Source organism: Lissotriton helveticus, chromosome 12 (assembly GCF_964261635.1).
Source record: "Lissotriton helveticus chromosome 12, aLisHel1.1, whole genome shotgun sequence".
NCBI classification, from domain to species: Eukaryota; Metazoa; Chordata; class Amphibia; order Caudata; family Salamandridae; genus Lissotriton; species Lissotriton helveticus.
The window spans coordinates 894,209,319-894,233,151 of NC_136073.1; the positions used below are offsets into that span (position 1 = coordinate 894,209,319).

Here is a 23,833-nt window from a genome sequence, read left to right on the forward strand (position 1 = left end):
AGATCCTTTATTCTTACGTTCTGATCCGCCTCCAGACTCCCTTATAGTGGCGGCAGCCAGGAAGGCTCATTCTGCAACTTCTGTTTCCTCTGCTCCACCTGAGAAGGACAGTAAGAGCATGGATTCCTTAGGTCGGAGGATGTGTAACACTGCTGGGTCGGTGATGAGAGTGGCCAGTGCAGCAGCTTTACTGGGCTGTTATGATAGCCTTTTGTGGGACTCTGGCTCGGTTTGCAGACAAGCTTCCAAAAGAAGATCAAAAATACTTCCTGGAAATTGTAGGCGAAGGAGGTTTGGTTGCTAATCAAAGTATTAGTGCAGCTGCCGACTCTGCGGATCTTGCAGCGCATGGCTATGCACATGGGATTTGTTCTAGGCGTTCAGCTTGGCTGCGTCTTACTGGACTAAAACCTGAAGCCCAGAGGAAAATGGTCAGCTTGCCGTTCAATGGGTCTACATTGTTTGGGTCTCATGCAGACGACGGAATGGCAAAAATGAAGGTGGAGTTGGATACTCTAAAGACTCTAGGTCTAGAGAAGAAAAGAGAATTTAAACGTCTAGGAACTTTTCGTCCCTACGACAAGAGGCCTTTTCAACAAAAGAATCAAAAAACAAGTTGGTCCTCGCAGAACCAGAGCCAGAACCAGCAGAGATCGCAGTTCCAACAGCATCGCCCTGGACGAGGTAGAGGAGGAAATAGACAGCAGTTCGCTGCTGCCAAACAACCTCAAAAACATTGAAGGGAGTCTTCCTCCTCAGCCGTGGACCACTCCGGTAGGGGGAAGCATTGTGTCATTCTTAAACGAGTGGAAGCAACTGACAAAGGACAAGTGGGTGATTGGTATCATTCAGAACGGTTACCATCGCCGTTTCAAAAAGCCACCTCCTTTCATTCCTCCAAAGAAAATGTTACATTGGAATTTGAAGCTTTTACAAAAAGAAGCAAGTATACTCCTAGGAAAGAAAGCCATAGAGAAGGTTACTCCTCAGCAGAGAAATCAAGGCTTGTATTCACGGTATTTCCTAGTGAGGAAGAAGGGTCCAAACGCAGAATTCAGGCCTATTCTGGACCGAAGGCTTTTAAACAAGTACATTCGGATAGAGAAATTTCGGATGCTAGCGCTTCATCAGATCTTCCCCCAGTTACATCAGGGGGACTGGATGTGCTCCATCGACATGAAAGATGCCTATTTTCATGTTCCCATTTCCAAGAAACATCGCAAATTTCTCAGGTTTCAAGTGTCTGCTCATCACTACCAGTATGCATTGCTTCCATTCGGCCTAAAGTCAACGCCCAGAACATTTTCCAAATGTATGGCGGTAGTTGCGGCCTTTCTTCGAAGGAAAAGGATTTTCATATATCCTTACTTAGACGACTGGCTTCTAAAGAGTTCGTCCCCATCTCTCTTGGAGGAGCATCTGTCGATATGCCTCCATCTCATGCGCAGGCTGGGTCTTCAAGTCAACTTCCAGAAATCTATCATGAATCCGACACAGCTGATCCATTATCTGGGGGCCCTGCTGGACACAGAAAGAGAAAACGTGTGTCCTTCGGAGGAGAGGTGGTTATCGATCAAGTCCAAGGGTCATCGTCTTCTTCAGACCAATTACCCGACAGTTCAGCAAGTGTCCTCTCTCCTGGGGTCCATGGCCTCTTGCATTTTCATTGTTCCAAACGCAAGATTGCACATTCGTCCTCTGCAGCAGTGCCTAGAAGATCAGTGGAAGCAGAGGACGGGATGCTGGGAGGATCGGATTTGTCTCCACCAGTCTGCAAAAGATTCCATCAGGTGGTGGATGAAGCGAACACACTTGATGAGAGGAGTGCCTTTTCATCAGGACCCTCCGACGCAGACTCTGATCACGGACGCCTCACTCCAAGGCTGGGGTGCTCATATGGGCCCTCTGCAGGTACAAGGGCTATGGTCCGATTTCGAGAAAGGATATCACATCAACCTGCTCGAACTCAGGGCTGTCCATCTTGCTCTAAAGTCTCTGGCTCCATCTCTACAAACTCGGTCCCTCCTGGTGCAGACAGACAATACAACAGCAATGTATTATCTAAACAAGCAGGGGGGTACCAAATCCAGGACTCTGTCCTTAGAAGCCCGGACCATCTGGAATTGGTTGCTAGCAAGAGACTTGTCAATAACAGCTGTCCACCTACCAGGGTCTCTCAATTCGCAGGCGGACGATCTCAGCAGAGACTTCGTCGAAGCTCACGATTGGGTGCTCAACGAAGAAGTCGTGCGCAGTATTTTCCAGTCATGGGGAACACCAGATATCGATCTGTTCGCAGACGCGGCAAATACAAAATGCCCCGTCTTCGCGTCCAGATTTCCCCAGAAAGGGTCGCAAGGGAATGCCCTTTTGATAGACTGGTATCAGAACTTACTGTACGCTTTTCCACCAACACCGTTGATACCGACAGTAATCAACCGAGTGTACAAGACCAACTCCAGGATGATTCTGATTGCTCCCGAGTGGCCTCGCCAGTAGTGGTTCCCAGATCTCCTTCAGTTGTCGGAAGTGCCACAAAGGAGGTTGCCTTGTCGCCCGGATCTTCTGTCCAAGCAGAAGGGGCGAGTGTTTCATCCCAATCTGTCATCTTTACGCCTGGCAGCATGGCTCCTGAAGTCATCCAATATGGACACTTGCAGCTGAATCCGGATTGTGCACATTCTAAAGGAGGCAAAAAGACCTTGTACAAGGAAATCCTATGGATTCAAGTGGAAAAGTTTTTTCCTGTGGTGTCAAAATAATGATCTTGACCCGATTCATGGTCAGGAACAGGTGATTTTACCTTATCTGTTATACCTCACAAGATCTGGCCTGCAGTTTAATTCTTATTAAGGTCCATCTTGCTGCAATCACAGCCTACAGAAAATCGCCCACTCAGATATCCTTTTTTAGGATGCCTGTGGTGAAGGATTTTCTGGAGGGTTTACGGAAGGTGTATCCACCAGTCAGGTCTCCTTCTCCACCTTGGGAGCTTAATGTGGTTTTAACCAAGTTAATGGGTGCTCCTTTTGAACCTATACATAAAGCTTCTTTGCAACACTTGACTTGGAAGGTAGCGTTCCTTGTAGCTCTTACTTCTGCACGTAGAGTTAGCGAGATTCAGGCTCTGTGTTGTAAAGAACCGTTCACTGTCTTCCATGCAAATAGGGTGGTACTCAGGACGCATCCTTCTTTCCTGCCCAAGATAGTGTCGGATTTTCATTTTAACCAAACCATAACATTGCCTACTTTTTTCCCAAAGCCTTCTAGTTCTGCTGAAAGGGCTCTGCATTCTTTGGATCTGAAGAGAGTCTTAAAGTTTTACTTAGACAGGACAAAAGCTTTAAGAAAGACAGACCGTTTATCAATTATGGTCCTACTAACACTGGTTTGGCAGCATCCAAGAGATCCATCTCTAGGTGGATTGTGTCATGTATTCTTCTGGCTTATCAGCTAGCACATAGGTCTTTATCAGGAAGACCTAAAGCCCATTCTACGAGAGGAAAAGCTTCTACCACAGCTCTTCTTAGGAATGTGCCTATGTCAGAGATATGTAAAGCAGCGACGTGGCATTCAGTGCACACATTTACACGCCATGATTGTCTTGATTCAGACACACAGGCTGATGCGCAAGTTGGTCAAGCATCGCTCAGAAATTTATTTGCTAGTTCTAGCTGAACACTGTGTTAAATTCGTTGCTATGCTCTTTTCTGTTCGCCGGCGTCTTGTGGGTATGGGCTTGCTACTCTATTCAGTGCTTATGACTATTAATGAGTATCCCCTGGAAGAGAAGGATTAGTTACTTACCTGTAATCCTAGTTCTCTTTCAGGGGTATACTCATTAAAGTCATAAGCACCCTCCCGCCTCCCCGGGCGAACAGTAGCATTTAGGTTTAAGTGCAGATTCCTGCTAAAGTTTACTGTACCGTACAGAAGAACTGGCCTAACTGTCACCTGTGGGGCATTATGGGAGCAGAGTTCTCCTGGAGGCCTTAAAGGCAAAGTGCTCAGATTCTCTGGGGCCTTAAAGGCGAGGTGCCAGTCTGATTTTCTGTACACAGACATTTATTCATATGCAGCCTTGTTAGGCTAATTGCCTTTTACAACCGATTCTTTGATGAAAATAAAGAGTATTTATGTTATGAAATGCATTTCTAGGCTCTAGCCTGTTTATTGCATTGATGTATGGAGTATTTTCAGACTGCAGAAAGTGTGTAATAAGGTCTTATTAGCCTATACATTATGTTGGGCTGCATGTTATGGGTTTATACATGTATATGTGTTTTTTTGGTTTAGTACTATGTACTAATTATTGTATATTTACACATATATATATATGTATATAGTTATATGTTCCGGGTTCCCGCTCACGGGCGGAGATTATTCGGTGTTTATGACTTTAATGAGTATACCCCTGAAAGAGAACTAGGATTACAGGTAAATAACTAATCCTAACTGCACATCTGTACCCAGTGGTCAATGAATGTGTTCAGTGCTACATGTGTGTGCTCTCTCCCAAGTCACATGTGCATAAATCTGAAGTGAACATGCAAAAGAACTGCGCTGTGAAACCACACTGTGAAGCCAAAACATCCCTTAAATGCAAACTACAAAAAGTTACCTTCACCTATAGAATAAGCCAAACATTCCAAAATTAAAGCGTGCTCTAATGAAACCACCACAAGTGTATTGAATATTTATGAATTGTGTCACATAAGTCAATATCACATGACACGGCACCCGGTGAATACATAACGAAATTACTTTAATGCTTGTGCTACCTGGGACGCTATACAAATAAACCAAGCATTAAACATAAAATGCATAAAAGTGCAATCCTACTCATAAAGCCACAATAAATTAGAAATATATGCTGTAAATATAAAGAAATCAAATAAAGTTCTAAATAATCAACTGTCAACATTTAAATAATATTGCCAGAAAATTCAAACACAGCACTAAAAAGTGCGTGTATTCTCTGTACATTGAACGATAACCTAAAAATGAACCTCTAGTGTCCCATTTGTATAATTTTTTTAACAAAAAGAACTATGTAGTACATCAATCTTCAAGCGAGGGTGCAAACTGAACGAGCCTTCTATTTTCATGCATTGAAGTACTTTTAGATGCTATCACTTCTTTTCACTAATGCCTCTGAGGGCTATTCTTCACTGTCTCACTGGTTAATGAGTTGATAGAAGGTATTGAAGTGTTTCCTCCTGCTTCCACGTGGTTCTAATATGGAAATTAGCCATGTCCCTACTAAATGCATGTATGTTCGAGTCCAGAATAGCGTCTGACCGTCCGCATATACTGTTGAAGGGATCTTTAGTAGTTGCTGTGACATCGGCTTAGAGGGATGAGTAAGATACAAGACTTACGCACGGTGGGGTGGTCCTGGAAAATGTTCTTTGACCATTTGTTCCTAAAAGCTCATTCTTTCAAACGTTGCAATAGACCAGCATTGAAATCATTCCTTTTCATTTGCTTCATTCTTCCTGAATCTAACTTTTACAGCAGAGGCGGCTCCACAACTAAATATACAAATAAATTGAACTGTGAGGTACTACTTTTAGAAGCCTGTGGATACCTGCACGAGAAAACTGTTTGTCATCTATGGCTCTCACCGCACATGGCTAGGGATTCAGAGCAGCCAGCCCTGCCTTTTTGCCTCTATCTCAAAGCTAGTAAATACCCGTCTTGAGAACCAAAAACTAATTTCCTGTGAGTAAAATGCCGGTCTGTTTGCCAGCAAGGCATTACATCACTGATGTAACTCCAAAAAAAGAGACTTGGGCGGGTCCGGTATGAAAACGAATCACCAGAACTGGATAATCACAGAGGATTATTTAGAAGTCTGTTGTCTTGCGTGGATATAATAAGCTTGTTCTTTTTCTGCACACGCCATAGAGATGTCTCACATATTACTGATAGTTTGTTTCAAGTCTGGTTACTATTTGATAAAAGCTCATAGGGAACGTCATCAGACCAGACCGCTCCATTAAGGGACTGCTCAGCATGCGCAATATCTGTGCAAGAGTTAATGTGTGCTGAAGGTTTGTGCATTGTCGTTTAATAGCAACATGGTTTCAAGTCAGACTGCTTAGTGCCATTTTTTTCTCCTTCCTTACTTATTTGGAAATCTGCCTCCCTTGCTTGATAACAGCCGAGAGACATGCATCAGTTGTAGGTTTCTTTGTTACTCCCAGCTTTAGTCTCCTCTTTTATGTAAACCCAGCTTCCATTCATTGTTTATCAGCCATGTTGTCCAGACAACTCGCATATGAAAAGGATCAGAAGTTCCGTGGTGCTATGTGCGGGCGGGAGGTGCACCTGGAATGGTGGAGGATGTACAGGACAGACTGCATATTGCGTTGACTTATAACCTAAGACTATTCCTGATGTTGCCAGGTCAGTTTTGTAATAGAAGAGAGCTGGGAAGACCGCGAGATTTTAAATCGTCTGACCCAGTATATTTACGGGTCCGGTGCTCCTCGTTTCTGTTTGGAACCATCTGTACCGGTGGGGGTTCCTACCTTGACGCCGCACTTCGTGCATGACTTGATGTAGTAAGAATTGGTGGCTTACTTCGGGTTCTCTGATGGAGAGTTTCGCGTTTGTCCATTGAAATAAATAACGACAACAGAAGGATTTGGGACTCAGAACAACGACCCCTTACGTAGGATGCGAGCCAGTTTATAAGAAATATTCCTTACATCGGAGAATTTTCGATTGCACCTTCGTGCCATCTCTAAATCACCATAGGAACTCCCGCAAGCCCTATATAGGGATTTGCTAGACTGCGATATTGTCTCCGCTATGGTCCAAGTTATCGGTTCCATTGATTCTAGTATTTGCTGATGCATCACAGTGTCCCTTGGTTTCCTGTGTCTGTAAAAGGAAAAAGGTCCTGAGGAAGGTGGCTGGATGTGCCGCCGAAACGCGCGTAGACCAGAGTGCGGGGTCTCATACTTTATTTCTGAGACCTGCTAATCAGCAGGGTTTCCCTGCTGTCGAGTACTCAGACTTCCTTTTTTCGCACGTAGTATGTGTATGCTATGTCAGTATGAATGAGTATGTATGTTTTGGACTGTTGTGTATTGCCAGGGGCAGAGAGATAGTTATTTAATTACTTTTTTCTATTTCTCTTACCATTTGTGTGTGATATGTAATATTGTCTTTCTCTTGTATGTATTATTGAATTATTATAGATGTATTTATGGTGTGTGAATAATTTTGTACCTTATATGAAATCTTTCTTTAATGAAAATATACAAGTGTAAGCAACGCTATGAATAAATTATACCCAAGAAAAATAAAAATGATATATATTGGTGAAGAAAACTCCAAAAAAATTGTTGTGTATTTGTCACCAGTTGCATTAAGTATATGATGTACACGTGTTAAAAATAGCTGTGGCCAACGAGGGAACATCTTTCTGATTGAGAGCTGGGAATTAGACTTTCATGTTATACTCCATGACGGTATCAATAGCGCTTGTCCCCCTGTCATCCTTAACATTGAGCTCTTGCTCCGACTGAACGCTGGTTGGTGAGGGGCACATGCCCACAGAATCGATTTTCCATTATTGACATAATCTATTAATGCATCGTAGATGTACATGAGGCACATCTGCACATTTACTCTTTGAATTCACCTCCAGGCCCTTGTTAAACTGTTTCTTCTCCCCTCAGAGACTGAAGAGATCTTCTCCACAGACCTGGTTCCTGGTGATGTTATTCTCATTCCAGCCAATGGGATGATGATGCCATGTGATGCGGTTCTGACCAGTGGCACATGCATTGTGAACGAGAGCATGCTGACAGGTGAGGCGTGTGTCAGTGGCACATGCATTGTGAACGAGAGCATGCTGACAGGTGAAATGTGTATCAGTGGCACATGCATTGTGAACGAGAGCATGCTGACAGGTGAGGCGTGTGTCAGTGGCACATGCATTGTGAACGAGAGCATGCCGACAGGTGAGGCGTGTCAGTGGCACATGCATTGTGAACAAGAGCATGCTGACAGGTGAAATGTGTATCAGTGGCACATGCATTGTGAACGAGAGCATGCTGACAGGTGAGGCGTGTGTCAGTGGCACATGCATTGTGAACGAGAGCATGCCGACAGGTGAGGCGTGTCAGTGGCACATGCATTGTGAACAAGAGCATGCTGACAGGTGAAATGTGTATCAGTGGCACATGCATTGTGAACGAGAGCATGCTGACAGGTGAGGTGTGTGTCAGTGGTACATGCATTGTGAACGAGAGCATGCTGACAGGTGAGGTGTGTGTCAGTGGCACATGCATTGTGAACGAGAGCATGCTGACAGGTGAGGCGTGTGTCAGTGGCACATGCATTGTGAACAAGAGCATGCTGACAGGTGAGGCGTGTGTCAGTGGCACATGCATTGTGAACAAGAGCATGCTGACAGGTGAGGCGTGTGTCAGTGGCACATGCATTGTGAACGAGAGCATGCCGACAGGTGAGGCGTGTCAGTGGCACATGCATTGTGAACGAGAGCATGCTGACAGGTGAGGCGTGTGTCAGTGGTACATGCATTGTGAACAAGAGCATGCTGACAGGTGAGGTGTGTATCAGTGGCACATGCATTGTGAACGCGAGCATGCTGACAGGTGAGGTGTGTGTCAGTGGCACATGCATTGTGAACGAGAGCATGCTGGCAGGTGAGGCGTGTGTCAGTGGTACATGCATTGTGAACAAGAGCATGCTGACAGGTGAGGTGTGTATCAGTGGCACATGCATTGTGAACGCGAGCATGCTGACAGGTGAGGTGTGTGTCAGTGGCACATGCATTGTGAACAAGAGCATGCTGACCGGTGAGTAGTGTGTCAGTGGCACATGCATTGTGAACGAGAGCATGCTGACAGGTGAGGTGTGTGTCAGTGGCACATGCATTGTGAACAAGAGCATGCTGACAGGTGAGGCGTGTGTCAGTGGCACATGCATTGTGAACGAGAGCATGCTGACAGGTGAGGTGTGTGTCAGTGGCACATGCATTGTGAACGAGAGCATGCTGACAGGTGAGGTGTGTGTCAGTGGCACATGCATTGTGAACAAGAGCATGCTGACAGGTGAGGCGTGTGTCAGTGGCACATGCATTGTGAACGCGAGCATGCTGACCGGTGAGTAGTGTGTCAGTGGCACATGCATTGTGAACGAGAGCATGCTGACAGGTGAGGTGTGTGTCAGTGGCACATGCATTGTGAACAAGAGCATGCTGACAGGTGAGGCGTGTGTCAGTGGCACATGCATTGTGAACGAGAGCATGCTGACAGGTGAGGTGTGTGTCAGTGGCACATGCATTGTGAACGAGAGCATGCTGACAGGTGAGGCGTGTGTCAGTGGCACATGCATTGTGAACGAGAGCATGCCGACAGGTGAGGCGTGTGTCAGTGGCACATGCATTGTGAACAAGAGCATGCTGACAGGTGAGGCGTGTGTCAGTGGCACATGCATTGTGAACAAGAGCATGCTGACAGGTGAAATGTGTATCAGTGGCACATGCATTGTGAACAAGAGCATGCTGACAGGTGAGGTGTGTGTCAGTGGCACATGCATTGTTAACGAGAGCATGCTGACAGGTGAGGCGTGTGTCAGTGGCACATGTATTGTGAACGAGAGCATGCTGACAGGTGAGGCGTGTGTCAGTGGCACATGCATTGTGAACAAGAGCATGCTGACAGGTGAAATGTGTATCAGTGGCACATGCATTGTGAACAAGAGCATGCTGACAGGTGAGGTGTGTGTCAGTGGCACATGCATTGTGAACGAGAGCATGCGGACAGGTGAGGCGTGTGTCAGTGGCACATGCATTGTGAACGAGAGCATGCTGACCAGTGAGGAGTGTGTGTATAGTTCAGAGTACAGTGTGTTATTGTGGAGCATTAGTTGTCCTGAATGCTTTGCTTATGCTTCCTTTGTGCAGGAGAGAGCGTTCCAGTAACTAAAACTCACCTGCCTGACCCATCCCAAGCAGCCAACGGATTCATCAAACAAGAATTTTACAACTCAGAAGAGCACAAACGCCACACCCTGTTTTGTGGCACTGCCGTGATTCAAACCCGCTACTACAGCGGGGAGGCTGTCAAGGCACTCGTAGTTAGCACAGGTAAGCACAAGGCCGCGATGGCAAGAATTGGACCTTTGTCTGGAAAGGTAAAATGAGGCCTGGGGTATAGAGGCAGACGACCAGGCACTTATGAGCCAGAGGGTGTGACAAGTGGAGAGCTAAAAAAGTACTTTGTGTGGGGGGTGGGGTGTAAAGAAATGTTAGAAATGGGCAGGTTTCAGGAGAGCAATGTGGCATGTGTTTTTACTGGGGCCGTGGTCAACTGTGGAAGTGGCATTGGAGAAGGTGTGAAAATTGCACTTTGTAGACTGATGAGAAATTAACCCGTTTAACGAAAAGGACCTCTGTTGAAACTTTCAGAGCAAATAGACTGAGAAAAGGGTTATTTATATATAGAGTGTTGAGAACAGATTTTATGAACAGGACATGTATTACGAGAAACTAGTTTTGGAAAGAGGGAGAAACCTGAGAGAGAAAAGAATAAGTTGGAGAAAAAATATGAAGACCAAGTGAATGAATGATGGATGCGTACGCCCAGATCAATCACTTTACTGGACTGGATGATTGTGTGAATATGTTCTCTTGTTTTGTCTCTTTCCTTGTTCTTCTGACTGACTGGTTCTTCATTTCCTTCACCTGCTTTCTTCTATTCATTGTTACTCAATTGCTTCCCTGTGTTCTTCTCGCTATCAGGTTTCTCTACCTCCAAGGGGCAGCTGGTCTGCTCCATCCTGTACCCTAAACCCACGGATTTCAAGCTGTACCGAGATGCCTGCCGGTTCCTGCTTTGCCTGGTGGCCGTGGCCGGCATTGGCATGCTGTATTCCATAATTACCTTAATTCAGCAAGGTGTAAGTACCTGTTTGTCCTTACTAATGACCTTAGTCCGCTACTAACTGTTGAGACTGCTAAAGTCTGTTGCATTATTATAAGAAAACCCAGAATCTGCCTGCTGGAAGATAGACTCCATTATTGCTGTTGTTTGCCAACAGTACCATGCGAGATTCCAGTTGTGCCATTGATGTTTATTAAGTTATTCATTTCTAATTGTAAATTCCTCACTCTGTGAACACTACTATGCACCGGACAGGATCTGGAGATTTTTCTCATCATTGCTCCAGCCTGCCAGCAGGTGGTGTTTTATGCCTCTGCACCACTGGCGAAAGTGATGCCTGAGCCAAAAATAGGTCCGCTCCTGCAGGCAGCGGACTTCTGTTCTTTTCTTTTCCTTTGGTTGTGACTTGAACTCGCTCTCAACTTTTTTCTTGTCTTTTGATGATTTTGTTTCTTCAAAATTTCCAACAGTGTGCAAGGGAAAACATCCTCTCTGAAAACCACAGGGTTTAAACCATGTGCGTTCTGTCACAAGTAGATGTCTGTGACCAATCCCCACCGTGTGTAGTGTTGCACAAGTCAAAGTCCTGCAGGGCCGGCGGGTTGGAGGAAACCCAAGGTGATCCAGGACAACAAAGCCACGCTCTGCTGCCGAACACTGTTGGAAGGCACTTAAGGACGGGTCCCACTTGAAGTTAAGGACTGGTATTCATTTCATTCTCAAGGCCATCATCAGGTAAGACAAAGTCCAAGAAGACAAAAAACAAACTCCAAGCCTCACTGTTCCTAGTCTCTCTACTCCAGTCCAGAGAAGTCATGTGGATGTCAAGTTTCCTCCCAGTCTCTGTCCTATGTCCTTCAGCTCATACCAATGAAATCCAAATTCCTGGGCCCGTCAGCAATGCTGCAACAAATAGAGGCTTTCAGACAAGCAATATTTGCATACCTTGGTACGCTTCTGGGCCACTGTGGCATGCCTTCGGGTTCCAAGGATTTGAGAACACCTCCAGCCCAGCTACTGTCAGCAGTGTCATCCTCTTGATTCCACTATTGGGTTTGCCCTCACTCTGCGTTGTATGCCCAACCTAACTTCAAATAAGACGCCACGATCCATGCTGGTCCCTTCCACAACTCTGGCACCGACACCACTGCTGAAATCCATTATGTTCTGGGACTTTGAAACTACCCAACACAATTCTTGACCAAAGTCATGCCCTCCAAATCGGCGCTGCCGGTCCAACTTCATTCTGACTTGAGCAGAAAACTGCCACTGCCTGGGATGCTCTGCATTCCTTTTGCCTCAGTCTCCAAATGCAGTCAACCCGGTAATATTGGAGATAACTGGGATGATGTATCCCATTATGATAATGAGGACAATCTCTTACAGACCTGCAGGACTCCAGTGGACTAGATACAGCCCTAGATACTGGGTTGAACTCTTCCCCCTGGTCCTTCCACATACCAATCAGCTTCTTTTGCTGTGGTGATCAGACGGGCTACAGACGATTTAGAACTGCAACTTGCGTCTGTTGAAGTTAAGAGTAATGTTCCTTCTTAGGGCCTCCAGCCTGGTCAGTCTTCTACAGAACCGTTTCTTTCTTCTAATGATGCCCTGATGAACACATCAATGTGCATTTGGGTCAAAACTAGCAGCAATTAGACAGGTCACCAGTTTGCCCTCCAGTGAGCAGACCAGTTGCCTACTCCTGAAAGCTAGGTGGTCCAGGTGTCTATGAGTAGCCTGAACCCCAGCTCATTCCTTACTATGCCTCCTGATAGGGAGTCCGAATACATAGAGACAGTCTGGAAGAGCATGTTTTTCCTCAGCTAGCCTGGCTCTGTAAATGGCAGTTGTCTCCTGGGACGATATGTGCATGTGTTACGGGGTATGGTCAGCGAGATTTTGCCTACAGTCCTGAATACCTTCTCTACCTTGGGGGAAAAATGATAAAGCAACTAGTTTTAAAAGTTAATGAAAATCCAATTCAATGGGAAGTTGGATTTGTAATAAATATTAAGGAAAAATAACTTTTTAGAAAGTTAACTTTTCCCTGCCTGGAGTTCCAGGAGACTGATTTGTATTTGGTTTCTAGTTTCTCCCTGGGAGTGAATAGCTTTGAATAGGGGTAAAATGCCTCCAGATGCAAACAATAGGCTGACCTGAATGGGCAGAGAAGACCCGTCAAAAAGGATGCCCATGGGTGCGAGCTATGAACATCCTTTTTGGCAGCATAGTGTCAAAACTTGTTTGACAGGTCTGCTGGGTTCACATAGAACACTTTTAGTGCCAAGACAATTTTTGTTTATCTACTGTCTGGTTTATGAAGGATCTTACCAGACTTCTGTCTCCAGGTTCGTTTTGGACACAATACCTCACCCAAAGTGGATTTTAGATGTATAAAGACCCTAGGCTTACCCTTGAACACTCTCCACATGCCCCCTCAGAGCCCACCTTTAATGTGGGTGAAGAATTTTGCCATCTTGAAAATGCATTGACACATTGCATTTTGGGTCTATTGCAGTGAGGTAGCCAGGATCTCCAGGAAAAGGTGGGTAAGATTTGCCCCGGGAGCTTTTACCCCATTGGTTAGGGAGGAGCCAGGAGTCACCCAACCCACTAGCTCGTGCCAGGCATAAATGTGACCCCTCCAGGCACCCCGTTCAAAACGCTTAGATGGAGCTTCGGAAGGTCACTGTTCCTGTTGTCTGTGACCTGAGAAGAGCCTTGAGGGGCTGGACCTGCTCCAACATGTTCCCAGGGCAAAGCTGTAGATTCCTAGGGTAATAAGGCTGACCTGTCTACAAGGAATCAACAAGCTGCAGGAAGTCTTTTACTGGCAGTATCCAGCAGACGAGAGGCACCTGGACCGTACCCTGCTGTTGGCGTCTGCCAGCCTGCAAAAGGCTGGCAGCACAGGACACCCATTTTCACAAGTATTTCTTGTGGTTCAAGAAAGGCCAAGAGCATTTTTCATTGTCTGTGCTCTCCATCAGTGCCTCTAGGGTGTTCACGAAAGTGACGTCAGTTGTTGCAGCACACCTTCTTAGGTTGGGGATATTGTATTGTAAATTTATTTATTTAGCACTTACTACCAGTGACGAGGCGTTTAAGCACTTTTCGGCGAGTAGTATGCTACTCCAGAACCGAAAAAGGATTAATGGTGGATTATAGTGAAACTTTAATTATTTGAGTGGTGGACATGCGACTCTGTTAGTTGGATTGAAAAGGATAATGGGGGTATAGCGGGATAGAAGAAGGACGAGTCTAGGAAGTGTTTATTGGTAGATCATAGTAGTAGGAGGAGGTTTAGGACGAGTCAAAGGAGGTCTAGGTGAGGGAAGAGTTTAGAAGGGTTGTTTGGGAGATCATTGTATTAAAATGAGGTTTGGGGGGATCCAGGGTGGGATAGAGGAGGGAAGAGTCTAGAAAGGGTTAAGTCTAGAAAGGGTTATTTTGCGGACCATAGTAGTAGAATGAGGTTTGGGATGAGTCGGAGAGTGAAGGTAGAGGATATATTGAGAGAGGTATAGGGTGAAATATAGGGTAGTGCATCGGAGAGTCAACGTGTTTTAACATTTTTACTGTAGGAGTAAAGTCATAAATACATAGATACAGAAGTACATATCTATAAAACAAAATACAAATCAAGGTACATACATATAATCAAATTAAATGTTTATATAAATAGGGAAATGCTGTACATTTGTGTTTGAGTATGGTGGCTATGTAGGAAAGAGCCAACTCTTGAGTTGTCTTCTGAAAATGAGATATCTGTGGATCTTAAGTTTGGGTGGAATGAATTCCATAGTTTAGCTGCTTGAACTGAGAAGAATGTGCCACCCGTGTTTTTTTTTCTTGCATGGTGGGATTTTGAGGTGAGGCACCAATCTGGAGCAGAGGTTCCTTTGTTGAATGTATTTGCTGGTTTTATTCCTGATGAATTTCAATAAGTTATCTGATTTATTTGATCACTGCTGGGCTTAATGTTGTGTCACTGACACTGGACCTTACCAGTATGCTTATAGCTTGACCTTAAGGCCATCTAGGCATTCCTGCAGACAGAGGACCAAGTAAACAATACTACTAAAGTGCACAATTCCACCATGCTGAACAGATTCTTGAATATCTTCCGTTTTAATGATCACATCTGAACCGATCCTAATACAGATCTAGACTAGTTCCCAGCATTGGGTCAGTCATTGTGCTTTCTGATCTGAAACTGCCTGACCAATGTTTTCTGAGAAAAGCCCAGACTGGTGTTTTGCAAGTCAATTATAAATTCTAAAGTGGGTAAGGCATGTTTATAAAAAGAGTGAAAATAAGGCCTGCGCCACTTTAACCCCTTGCGTGCGTGTGACGGCCGCGGACGTGTGCGGAGGCCGGCCGCCCGAACTCCGCCCACTCATTTCCCCAGCACCGCGGCGAAATTTGCGCTGCGGTCAAGGGGTCAAGATGACCGCATCGGCTCACTCTGCTAAAGAAATACTTTCTGTTGCAAAACCTCTTCAACAGAAGGCATGACGACAACAGCTTGCTCATTCACAGTAACTGTGATAATGTTGTCGTTTTTCGTAGGAAAAAAAGACTACATTTTTATTATTGTTGCCTCCTAACTACCCCAGGAATTCTCTATCTAATTCAGTACTGCCCCTTTGTCCCCCCTCCACTCCCCCACCCTTCCCCATCACCCCCTGCTTATGGTCGCCATGGCATATGGTCACAGTTAGGATAAACAAGGGAACAGAGGCACAATGAGAGGAATTTAGCCTTGAATTACAATGTGGTCAAGTGGAAAAGGTCAGACTTTGAATGGTTGTGTTGACACTCCGCTGACACCCTAGGCACTGGACTGCAAATAGAAGTGACATTTTCTAAAATCAAGAGTATGGTTAAAAGTACATTTGCCAGAACAATTCACAAGGCGCTTCTTCACAAACTGAACTAAGAAGAGAGAGCAATGGTCCCATTGCAACAGACCTAGCCTGCGCTTTACTATGATCAAAGCTTCAGCATTATGAAAGTGCTGGCATATTCGGAGCCCGACTGTGATCGGAAAGCTGGCCTGGAAAGAATGAACAGACCCTCTCTAAATGCAGAGCCTGTGAATATTCAGAGTTATGACACACACAGAGCCCTGATATATTCAGAGAGCAGAATAATCAGCAAGGTGTATGATCAGAGCATCACTGGCATCCAGATGTGGTCATAAAATGAGACTGACACAATCAGACAATCTATCACCAGTGTTCTGATGTAATGAATGCAAAAACAACAGTTGGTGGACAGAATGCACAACAATGTCATACATTCACCCCAGTACAGAGATCTGGGCCTAAATCCATCGTTTTTTTGCACTCCACACCACCCCAGTTAAGACATGGCCCTATGCAAATCAGCCTTGACCCTGGGAACAGTCCAGCCCGAACTGCCAAGCCATCTCTTTCCTGGACCGGAAACAAGCATCCTAGGACCGGTTTCTGGCTATCAGCCGTCTTCAGCCAGGATAGCTTGACTCTAGTGGTGTGGAGAGCATGGGACTCACGTCTGAGCATACCCATCCCGCTCGGGGTGACAAATGCAAAAACAACAGTTGATGGACAGAATGCAGAACAATGTCATACATTCACCCCCGTACAAACATCTGGCCCTAAATCTATCTTTTTTTGCACTCCACACCACCCCAGTTAAGGCATGGCCCTATGCAAATCAGCTTTGACCCTGTGCCTCATGGGAACAGTCCAGCCCGAACTGCCAAGCCATGTCTTTCCTGGACCGGAACCAAGCATCCTAGGACCGGTTTCTGGTGGTGTGGAGTGCAAAAAAACGATGGATTTAGGCCCAGATCTCTGTACTGGGGTGAATGTATGGCATTGTTCTGCATTCTGTCCATCAACTGTTGTTTTGCACTGATATAATGAAAGCACTTCCATAATTTGCCATCTTACTGCAAGGCCCAAATGGGGCAAGAGGACCTTTTTCCTGAAAAGCGGATTTCTGAAGCATTTTGTTAGTTGAACTAGTAGATAACTTCAGATTTTCGCATCCCTGCCATCAGTTTTTACAAATGAGCGGGCGTAGTTTGCTTGCTTCGCCTAATCCCGTTCCCATGCAGCAAGTCTGAATGGGATCTCCCTCCATCGCCTATCAGCAATGCACAGAAGAGCAAACAAAACCCTTTACAAGGAGGGAGCCCATTATAGCCAATGTTCCAATGCCCTGCTGCAAACCTAGTTCCTGTAGCAGTTGTCCTGTGATTTTGTCAGAAAGATGCACTGGGTGGTGGGAACTTGAGACACAGCACACGAGATTTGAATATCTGATGTGTGTGCTATCTTATCCCTGGAGCAGTCAGGTACTACAACTTATGTCATCCAGGTGTCTGGTAACTGTGATTTGTTTTGCAGTAAACGTAGCGACCCTAATTGAAAACTACCAAGAATACCTATCAACCTAGAGTCCTCGTGAAGTAAGGTGGTGTAGGGCGCATTTGGGCAGAAGACCCCTTTGAAGTTTGTTTGCAACCCTCAGCATGTTGAACGGGCGCAACACTGAGTATGTAATTGCACATTGTCTGGAGGGCACCCCTTTTAGAAGAGATTGGCACCTGTGACTTTCTCCAGCACAGTGGCTTAGGTTGTGGCAAGGCTCGTCCACAGAACTGTGTCCTCCTAGGTTTTGGCTACTTCTCAATATATGGAAAACCAGAAACTAACACAAACTCCAGCAATTTGTAAACAGCTCAAACCTTCATTTTGCTCCATTTTCACAACTTAAAATCCATCCTTGTATAACATTGCTTAAACATATTGGCAAAGCCAATAGCTCTTGCATAGGTGAGATCTATTGGCTTTGCTAATGCTTTTTTGTTTTGTTGCTGGGTTATATAGCGCTACCTTGGCCTAAGGGCACTGGAGCTCTTTACATGAGCACATTTACATTCCACAAGATTAGTTTCATATTTTTTTGGGCATTTGCCGAGAATCACAGGATGTTGAGCCGACACTGGCACTAGAACGCAGTTCTAGCCACTGAGATGATGATGAGAGATGCGTGGCTAGCTTGTTTTAAACCCTCACTTCCCCTCGACTTACCCGGTGTCCAGCCAATGGCAGCAAGGAAGGCCGAGCGTAAAGGGTTTGTGGCATTCGAGGAAGGAAGCAGGGGATGGGCCAAAGCAGAGGGGGAAAGAGCTAACTCTGCTTCCGATCCTTTGTTGCCCACCGTCATAGGCGTAGTAGGAGACAAATAGGCCAGGCAGTAGGCAAAGAATACACATGGAGTCTCGAGTGGGGCAATGACTGGTTGTTGTTGGTAGACTCGCCACAGTCATTTGTAGACCACCTCCAGACAGCGACAGACCTCTTTGGGGTTCTCGATCAGTGTGCCAAAGCCAAACCAGACTCCTTTGGAGAGACTCTTTCCTCAAACCATCCTGGTTATGGTGCACTTCAGTGCCTTCAATCTGGACATTTAGGCTGTTATTAAGATTTTTCAACCTCGGTCGTGGTCTCCGTGAGAGCTGCTCGTAGGCCTCTTCACATCCTCCATCCTTCTTGTCGACTACACCAGATAGTTTACGCAGGCTTCTCAGTGGGATCTGAAGTCTCCGTGAGCTCAGCATCTAGGGAACCTGTCAGATTCCTTCCATGTATCAGACATGACAACAAAAGACCTGCAGTGGTGGTTGCTCAACCGCAGTGGGAGAAGTGCCAGATTTTCTCGACCCCACCCAGACCAGACGGTAGTGGCAGATGGGTCACAGTTGGGTTGAAGAGGTCATCAAGTAGCTTTTCAGTACTGTAGAACAGTTTTAAGTACAGAACGCGGATCTTGTTGGCATAAAACATTAGATGAGCGCCTGCCTTTAATAGTTCAGTCTTCAGGAATTTTCTGAACTGAAGGGACTGGGTTCTGGATGTAGACTGGTGTCGAAGGCATTCCATCGTTTGACACTGAGCACCCAGTGATCAGACACCATGTGTAGTTCAGTTAAATATTTTTTGTTGGATGAGGTCAAGTTGTTGATTGAAGTTTCCTAGCTGTAATGTAATGTGGAGGTAGACTTTGAAGTTGCTTGGTCGTTTATTCCAGTGGGCTTTGTGGATGATTCAGCGGAATCAAAATGTAATCCTGTATCCTAGTGGGAATCTGAGTAGGCTTTCAAGAGTTGTTACACATTTTTGAGTCTCCAGAGGTTAGGCCAGAGCTTGGTTGCTTTTTTTTCAGTCTTTGCTTCTTTGTTAGGACTTTAAAGGCTGTCGCAGTAGGATCCGATAACCAGGGCTCTTGTCGATGAGTTATTTTCATTAGAGCTTGGATATTCCTAACCCGGAAGAGTTGTAGGGCAGCACAAATAAACACCATGCCAACTTGTGAAGGTTAATAAAGATTTGTGTTGAAGATTATTCCCACATTCTTAACTTCCTGTTTTTTTGAAGGCAGGAAAGCCAGGCTCTTGGGCTGTTCAAAAAGGAAGCCTGTTGCCATGAGCCCATAGTACCAGGATCTCTGTTTCAGATATGTTCAGCCACAGAAAGCCGCCTTTGCTCCAATAGAAAATGTCTCGTTATCCCATGATGTGTTTTTATCTTTTAATTTGTAGTGAAAAAGCAAATTTGGGTATGGTCAGTGTACACTTGGAAACGTATTTAATGATACTCAAGACTTAAGTTAATTGTGTTCAATTGAATTGAATAATTGTGTAGGTTGACAAAGGTCAAAACGTCCATATTTCTTTCGAAAAAATCCTTTATTGGAAATAAAATATATTTGTATCACTTGGACATGAATTGGGGAGAGGTAGGTTTAAATTCAACACAATCTTTCACATTGTAGCCAAGTCCCACGGCTTCTCAACTTCCTAAATATAAAATAATAGTTATGTACAGGAATTTAGTTTCTGTTGATTCTTTCCTATGTGTTGGGTTTTTTTCCCCTCCAGAATACCATCTTTGTAACAAATGGATAACATGGGTTGCTGAGAATTCTCCTTCACAGAATTTTTATCATCGTTCCTAACCACTAAATGACCTCTGTAGCTTCAAGTGGTACCTGGAACATATTTCAAACATTATTAATCAAGTTTTAAATAAACAAGAACTTAGGTTTTATTTTATCAGATAGGGTGTGAGGATTGGATGCAGCCATCCTGCTAGCTCTGTACCCTGCATCAGCGTTGCCTCTTCTACTCATTCAGGGAGGATCCCTTAAAATCTATGGCATTTTCAAGCGTTGCTTTTACAGATTTCAGGAACTTATTTTGTTGTTGTTACCGTGACGGTTTTTCTTTAAGCAGTTTGGGTTTCACTGAATTTCTTTTTAGCAGAAGAGAAACTGCTCCTGAGAGTCCCATAATACTACTCTCCAGAACTATCCGTGTCAGAAAGATATATCAAAAAAGATAACCTGCCTGTCTGGAGGCCGCAAGGATAAGGAACAATGGATTTTGGTTGCCTTGATTATGCCAGTGATCACCAAAGGACCGAACACCACAATTTTGGATGAATGCAGGAAAATCCAGAAGAGATCAAGGGGCAAGGAAGGAAGGTGCAGAAGCAGACGATGACTTTCTTGTGATCTGAGCTTCTCTTAAGGCAGGTTTTCCCAGTGACAATATCCTAATGGAGCGAGTTAGTTCGTTAAATTCAAGGAGTCAAAACTTCAGACGTCTCAATACAACGTATTTTTAAAAAATGTTCATACTTTTATAAATCTTCAAACTATTTTTTTCCTGTTGAAATACATTCACGCAGACAATGTGTTTCGCTCAAACATCATAAGCTTCCTCAAGGGTAAATTCTAATAAATGTTTTCCGTACCATCGTTCAACCTTCCTTTAATGTGTCATTGCTTTGCTATCAACCGTGCAACATTATGATGGAATGAGCTTCATTCGGTTGAATATTAACGATGTGTCTGATGTGCGAACCTCTAATCGCCATTCTGTAAGCTGATGGCCTTAAATCGCCATTTTGTCATCTGACAGAATGGCAATTTGAGTCTCGCAACTCCCAGAATTAAAGGACTTGAACCTTGTATGTAAATTCAAGGTGATGTGGCTTAAGGTTGAATCTCTTTCATAAGACAAGCTTCTAAAAATCATCGTTAAAGTGAAGCCATCGTACATTTTCATGGACCAGTCCCAGAAAATATTGCTGAAGATCTGTTCTATCTTTTCTTTGCTTCACCAGGTTAAGTTAGTGAACCTCTTTCTCACATGAGGAATATTTTGTGATTGCCCTACAGTTGTCCAATTCACTTCTCTACTCGAGAATCCTCAGACGATACTGGGATCTGAACAACTTTCGGCCTGTCAAGTCTGCCTTTGTTGTGAGATATTGAGAGTTGTGTTGCCATGCAACTTAACACATCACATCTCGAATATTGATCTTTTCAATGACTTTTAGTTGTTGTTCGGACAGGGTGCTCCAGATGATTGATGAGGCACTTCACGTTCCTCATTCTGCTTTCTTGTGTGCTTGGCCTGTTAGTGGCACGTGACCTTTGAGACGCACTGGATCTTTGAGTGTCCCTTTTTATCTTTTGGTGGCAATACCGCCAAGCTGTGTAGGCTCTAACGCATGGACATTGAAGGCATAGTCCTCCAACGGTTCACACCTTACTTGCTATACCAGGCACAGCTGAATAAAGCTGACACTTCCCTCCCCAGTTTGTTTGCCTTGACACAGGGTATCCACAAGGTCCTATAAAGGCTCATCTTTCTGATCTCTTCACGTGTAGGTTTATCTTCATATTTCCTGTCCCAGTGATGTCTTGGATCTTGTCAAAACTGTAAGGTTTGGGCAGGACTGGGTGGCTTCACGTCTCTCGAAGCTTGACTTTTCAAAAGCTGGATTTCGCCTTGTTTCGTCCTCCATGATATCATTCCAATGTTGACTTGCCTCCTGTGGAATTCTGAAATCGGAACTCACAATCATTGACATTGCTAACTCCATATGTTTCATCCTCGATAAAGACTAAACCTGCAACCCGAATAGTGATGGCTACAAATGTGTGCTTTCAACTAATACTCCTATGAGGGAAATGTCACCTTATTCTAGAGCAAGACCTCCAGTCTCATGTTCAATGTATTGTGCTGTCAAGGACTGATTATAGTAACTCTCTTCTGACAGTTCTTCACAAACGACACCTGGCTCCCTACAGGCAGCGTTCAACGGAGCAGCTTCTTTCGTCATGAACTAAATAAAATGTGACCATATTGCTCATAAGATTTTAACATGGTTGCTTCCCTTGGAAGCCGATCATGCTGTAAGACAATCCTGCATTACTTGCACGTTCCTAAACCTCTCCACGCTTTGGCATTTTATCTCGAAGCCTAAAGTTTCGGTGAACTCTGACCGTCATGCAGTACAGACACACTTGTCTTAGAACCTCCTGCTTTCAAAAAGGAACAAACAATGGCCCAGCTCTTTTCTAGCAGTCCAAGAGGAGTCTGGAACCCTCTCCCTCCAAGCATTCACACCAACACTTTGCTTACCTACATTCAAGGAGAGGGGAAACTTTGGAAACGGACCCTGCCTGGAGGCACTCTCACCTTGCTGGTTGTTGTGTTGCTGAGGGGCTCTTTGAGGCGGACAGCTCACCCTCCTATCCCTAGTGTACCGGCAGGGCTGCGAGCGCTCTAACAGGGACTCCATTGCCCAGGAGTCCCTGCGTGTTCCACCTGTGGACGCTCTCCCTGCCGGCCACGCCCCCTGACCCTGGACTGGCTAAAGCTGCACCTTCCACACTCGCCTGCGGGAAACTTTGGAAACGGACCCTGCCTGGAGGCACTCTCACCTTGCTGGTTGTTGTGTTGCTGAGATCACAGCTTGCCGGACCCGCTGCGCGGGTCCTGCTGCGTGCACAGCCGCTCTTTGGGGCTCTTTGAGGCGGACAGCTCACCCTCCTATCCCTATTGTACCGGCAGGGCTGCGAGCGCTCTAGCAGGGACTCCATTGCCCAGGAGTCCCTGCGTGTTCGACCTGTGGACGCTCTCCCTGCCTGCCACGCCCCCTGACCCTGGACTGGCTAAAGCTGCACCTTCCACACTCGCCTGCGGGAAACTTTGGAAACGGACCCTGCCTGGAGGCACTCTCACCTTGCTGGTTGTTGTGTTGCTGAGATCACAGCTTGCCGGACCCGCTGCGCGGGTCCCGCTGCGTGCACAGCCGCTATGGAGCTCTTTGAGGCGGACAGCTCACCCTCCTATCCCTAGTGTACCGGCAGGGCTGCGAGTGCTCTAGCAGGGACTCCATTGCCCAGGAGTCCCTGCGTGTTCCACCTGTGGACGCTCTCCCTGCCGGCCACGCCCCCTGACCCTGGACTGGCTAAAGCTGCACCTTCCACACTCGCCTGCGGGAAACTTTGGAAACGGACACTGCCTGGAGTCACTCTCACCTTGCTGGTTGTTGTGTTGCTGAGATCACAGCTTGCCGGACCCGCTGTGCGGGTCCCGCTGCGTGCACAGCCGCTGTGGGGCTCTTTGAGGCGGACAGCTCACCCTCCTATCCCTAGTGTACCGGCAGGGCTGCGAGCGCTCTAACAGGGACTCCATTGCCCAGGAGTCCCTGCGTGTTCCACCTGTGGACGCTCTCCCTGCCGGCCACGCCCCCTGACCCTGGACTGGCTAAAGCTGCACCTTCCACACTCGCCTGCGGGAAACTTTGGAAACGGACCCTGCCTGGAGGCACTCTCACCTTGCTGGTTGTTGTGTTGCTGAGATCACAGATTGCCGGACCCGCTGCGCGGGTCCCGCTGCGTGCACAGCCGCTGTGGGGCTCTTTGAGGCGGACAGCTCACCCTCCTATCCCTAGTGTACCGGCAGGGCTGCGAGCGCTCTAGCAGGGACTCCATTGCCCAGGAGTCCCTGCGTGTTCCACCTGTGGACGCTCTCCCTGCTGGCC

At 45.8% G+C, this 23,833-nt stretch overlaps 1 protein-coding gene across 1 annotated transcript in view; it reads left to right on the plus strand.

The window, feature by feature from the left end:
• Window positions 1–23,833, plus strand: part of LOC144798760 (polyamine-transporting ATPase 13A3-like) — a 376,171-nt gene that overhangs the window by 153,297 nt on the left and 199,041 nt on the right. Inside the window, exons 10-12 of the mRNA XM_078669780.1 lie at window positions 7,695–7,826; window positions 9,950–10,132; window positions 10,787–10,944. Coding sequence (XP_078525906.1) covers window positions 7,695–7,826; window positions 9,950–10,132; window positions 10,787–10,944 — 473 coding nt within the window. The remainder of the gene's footprint in view (window positions 1–7,694; window positions 7,827–9,949; window positions 10,133–10,786; window positions 10,945–23,833) is intronic.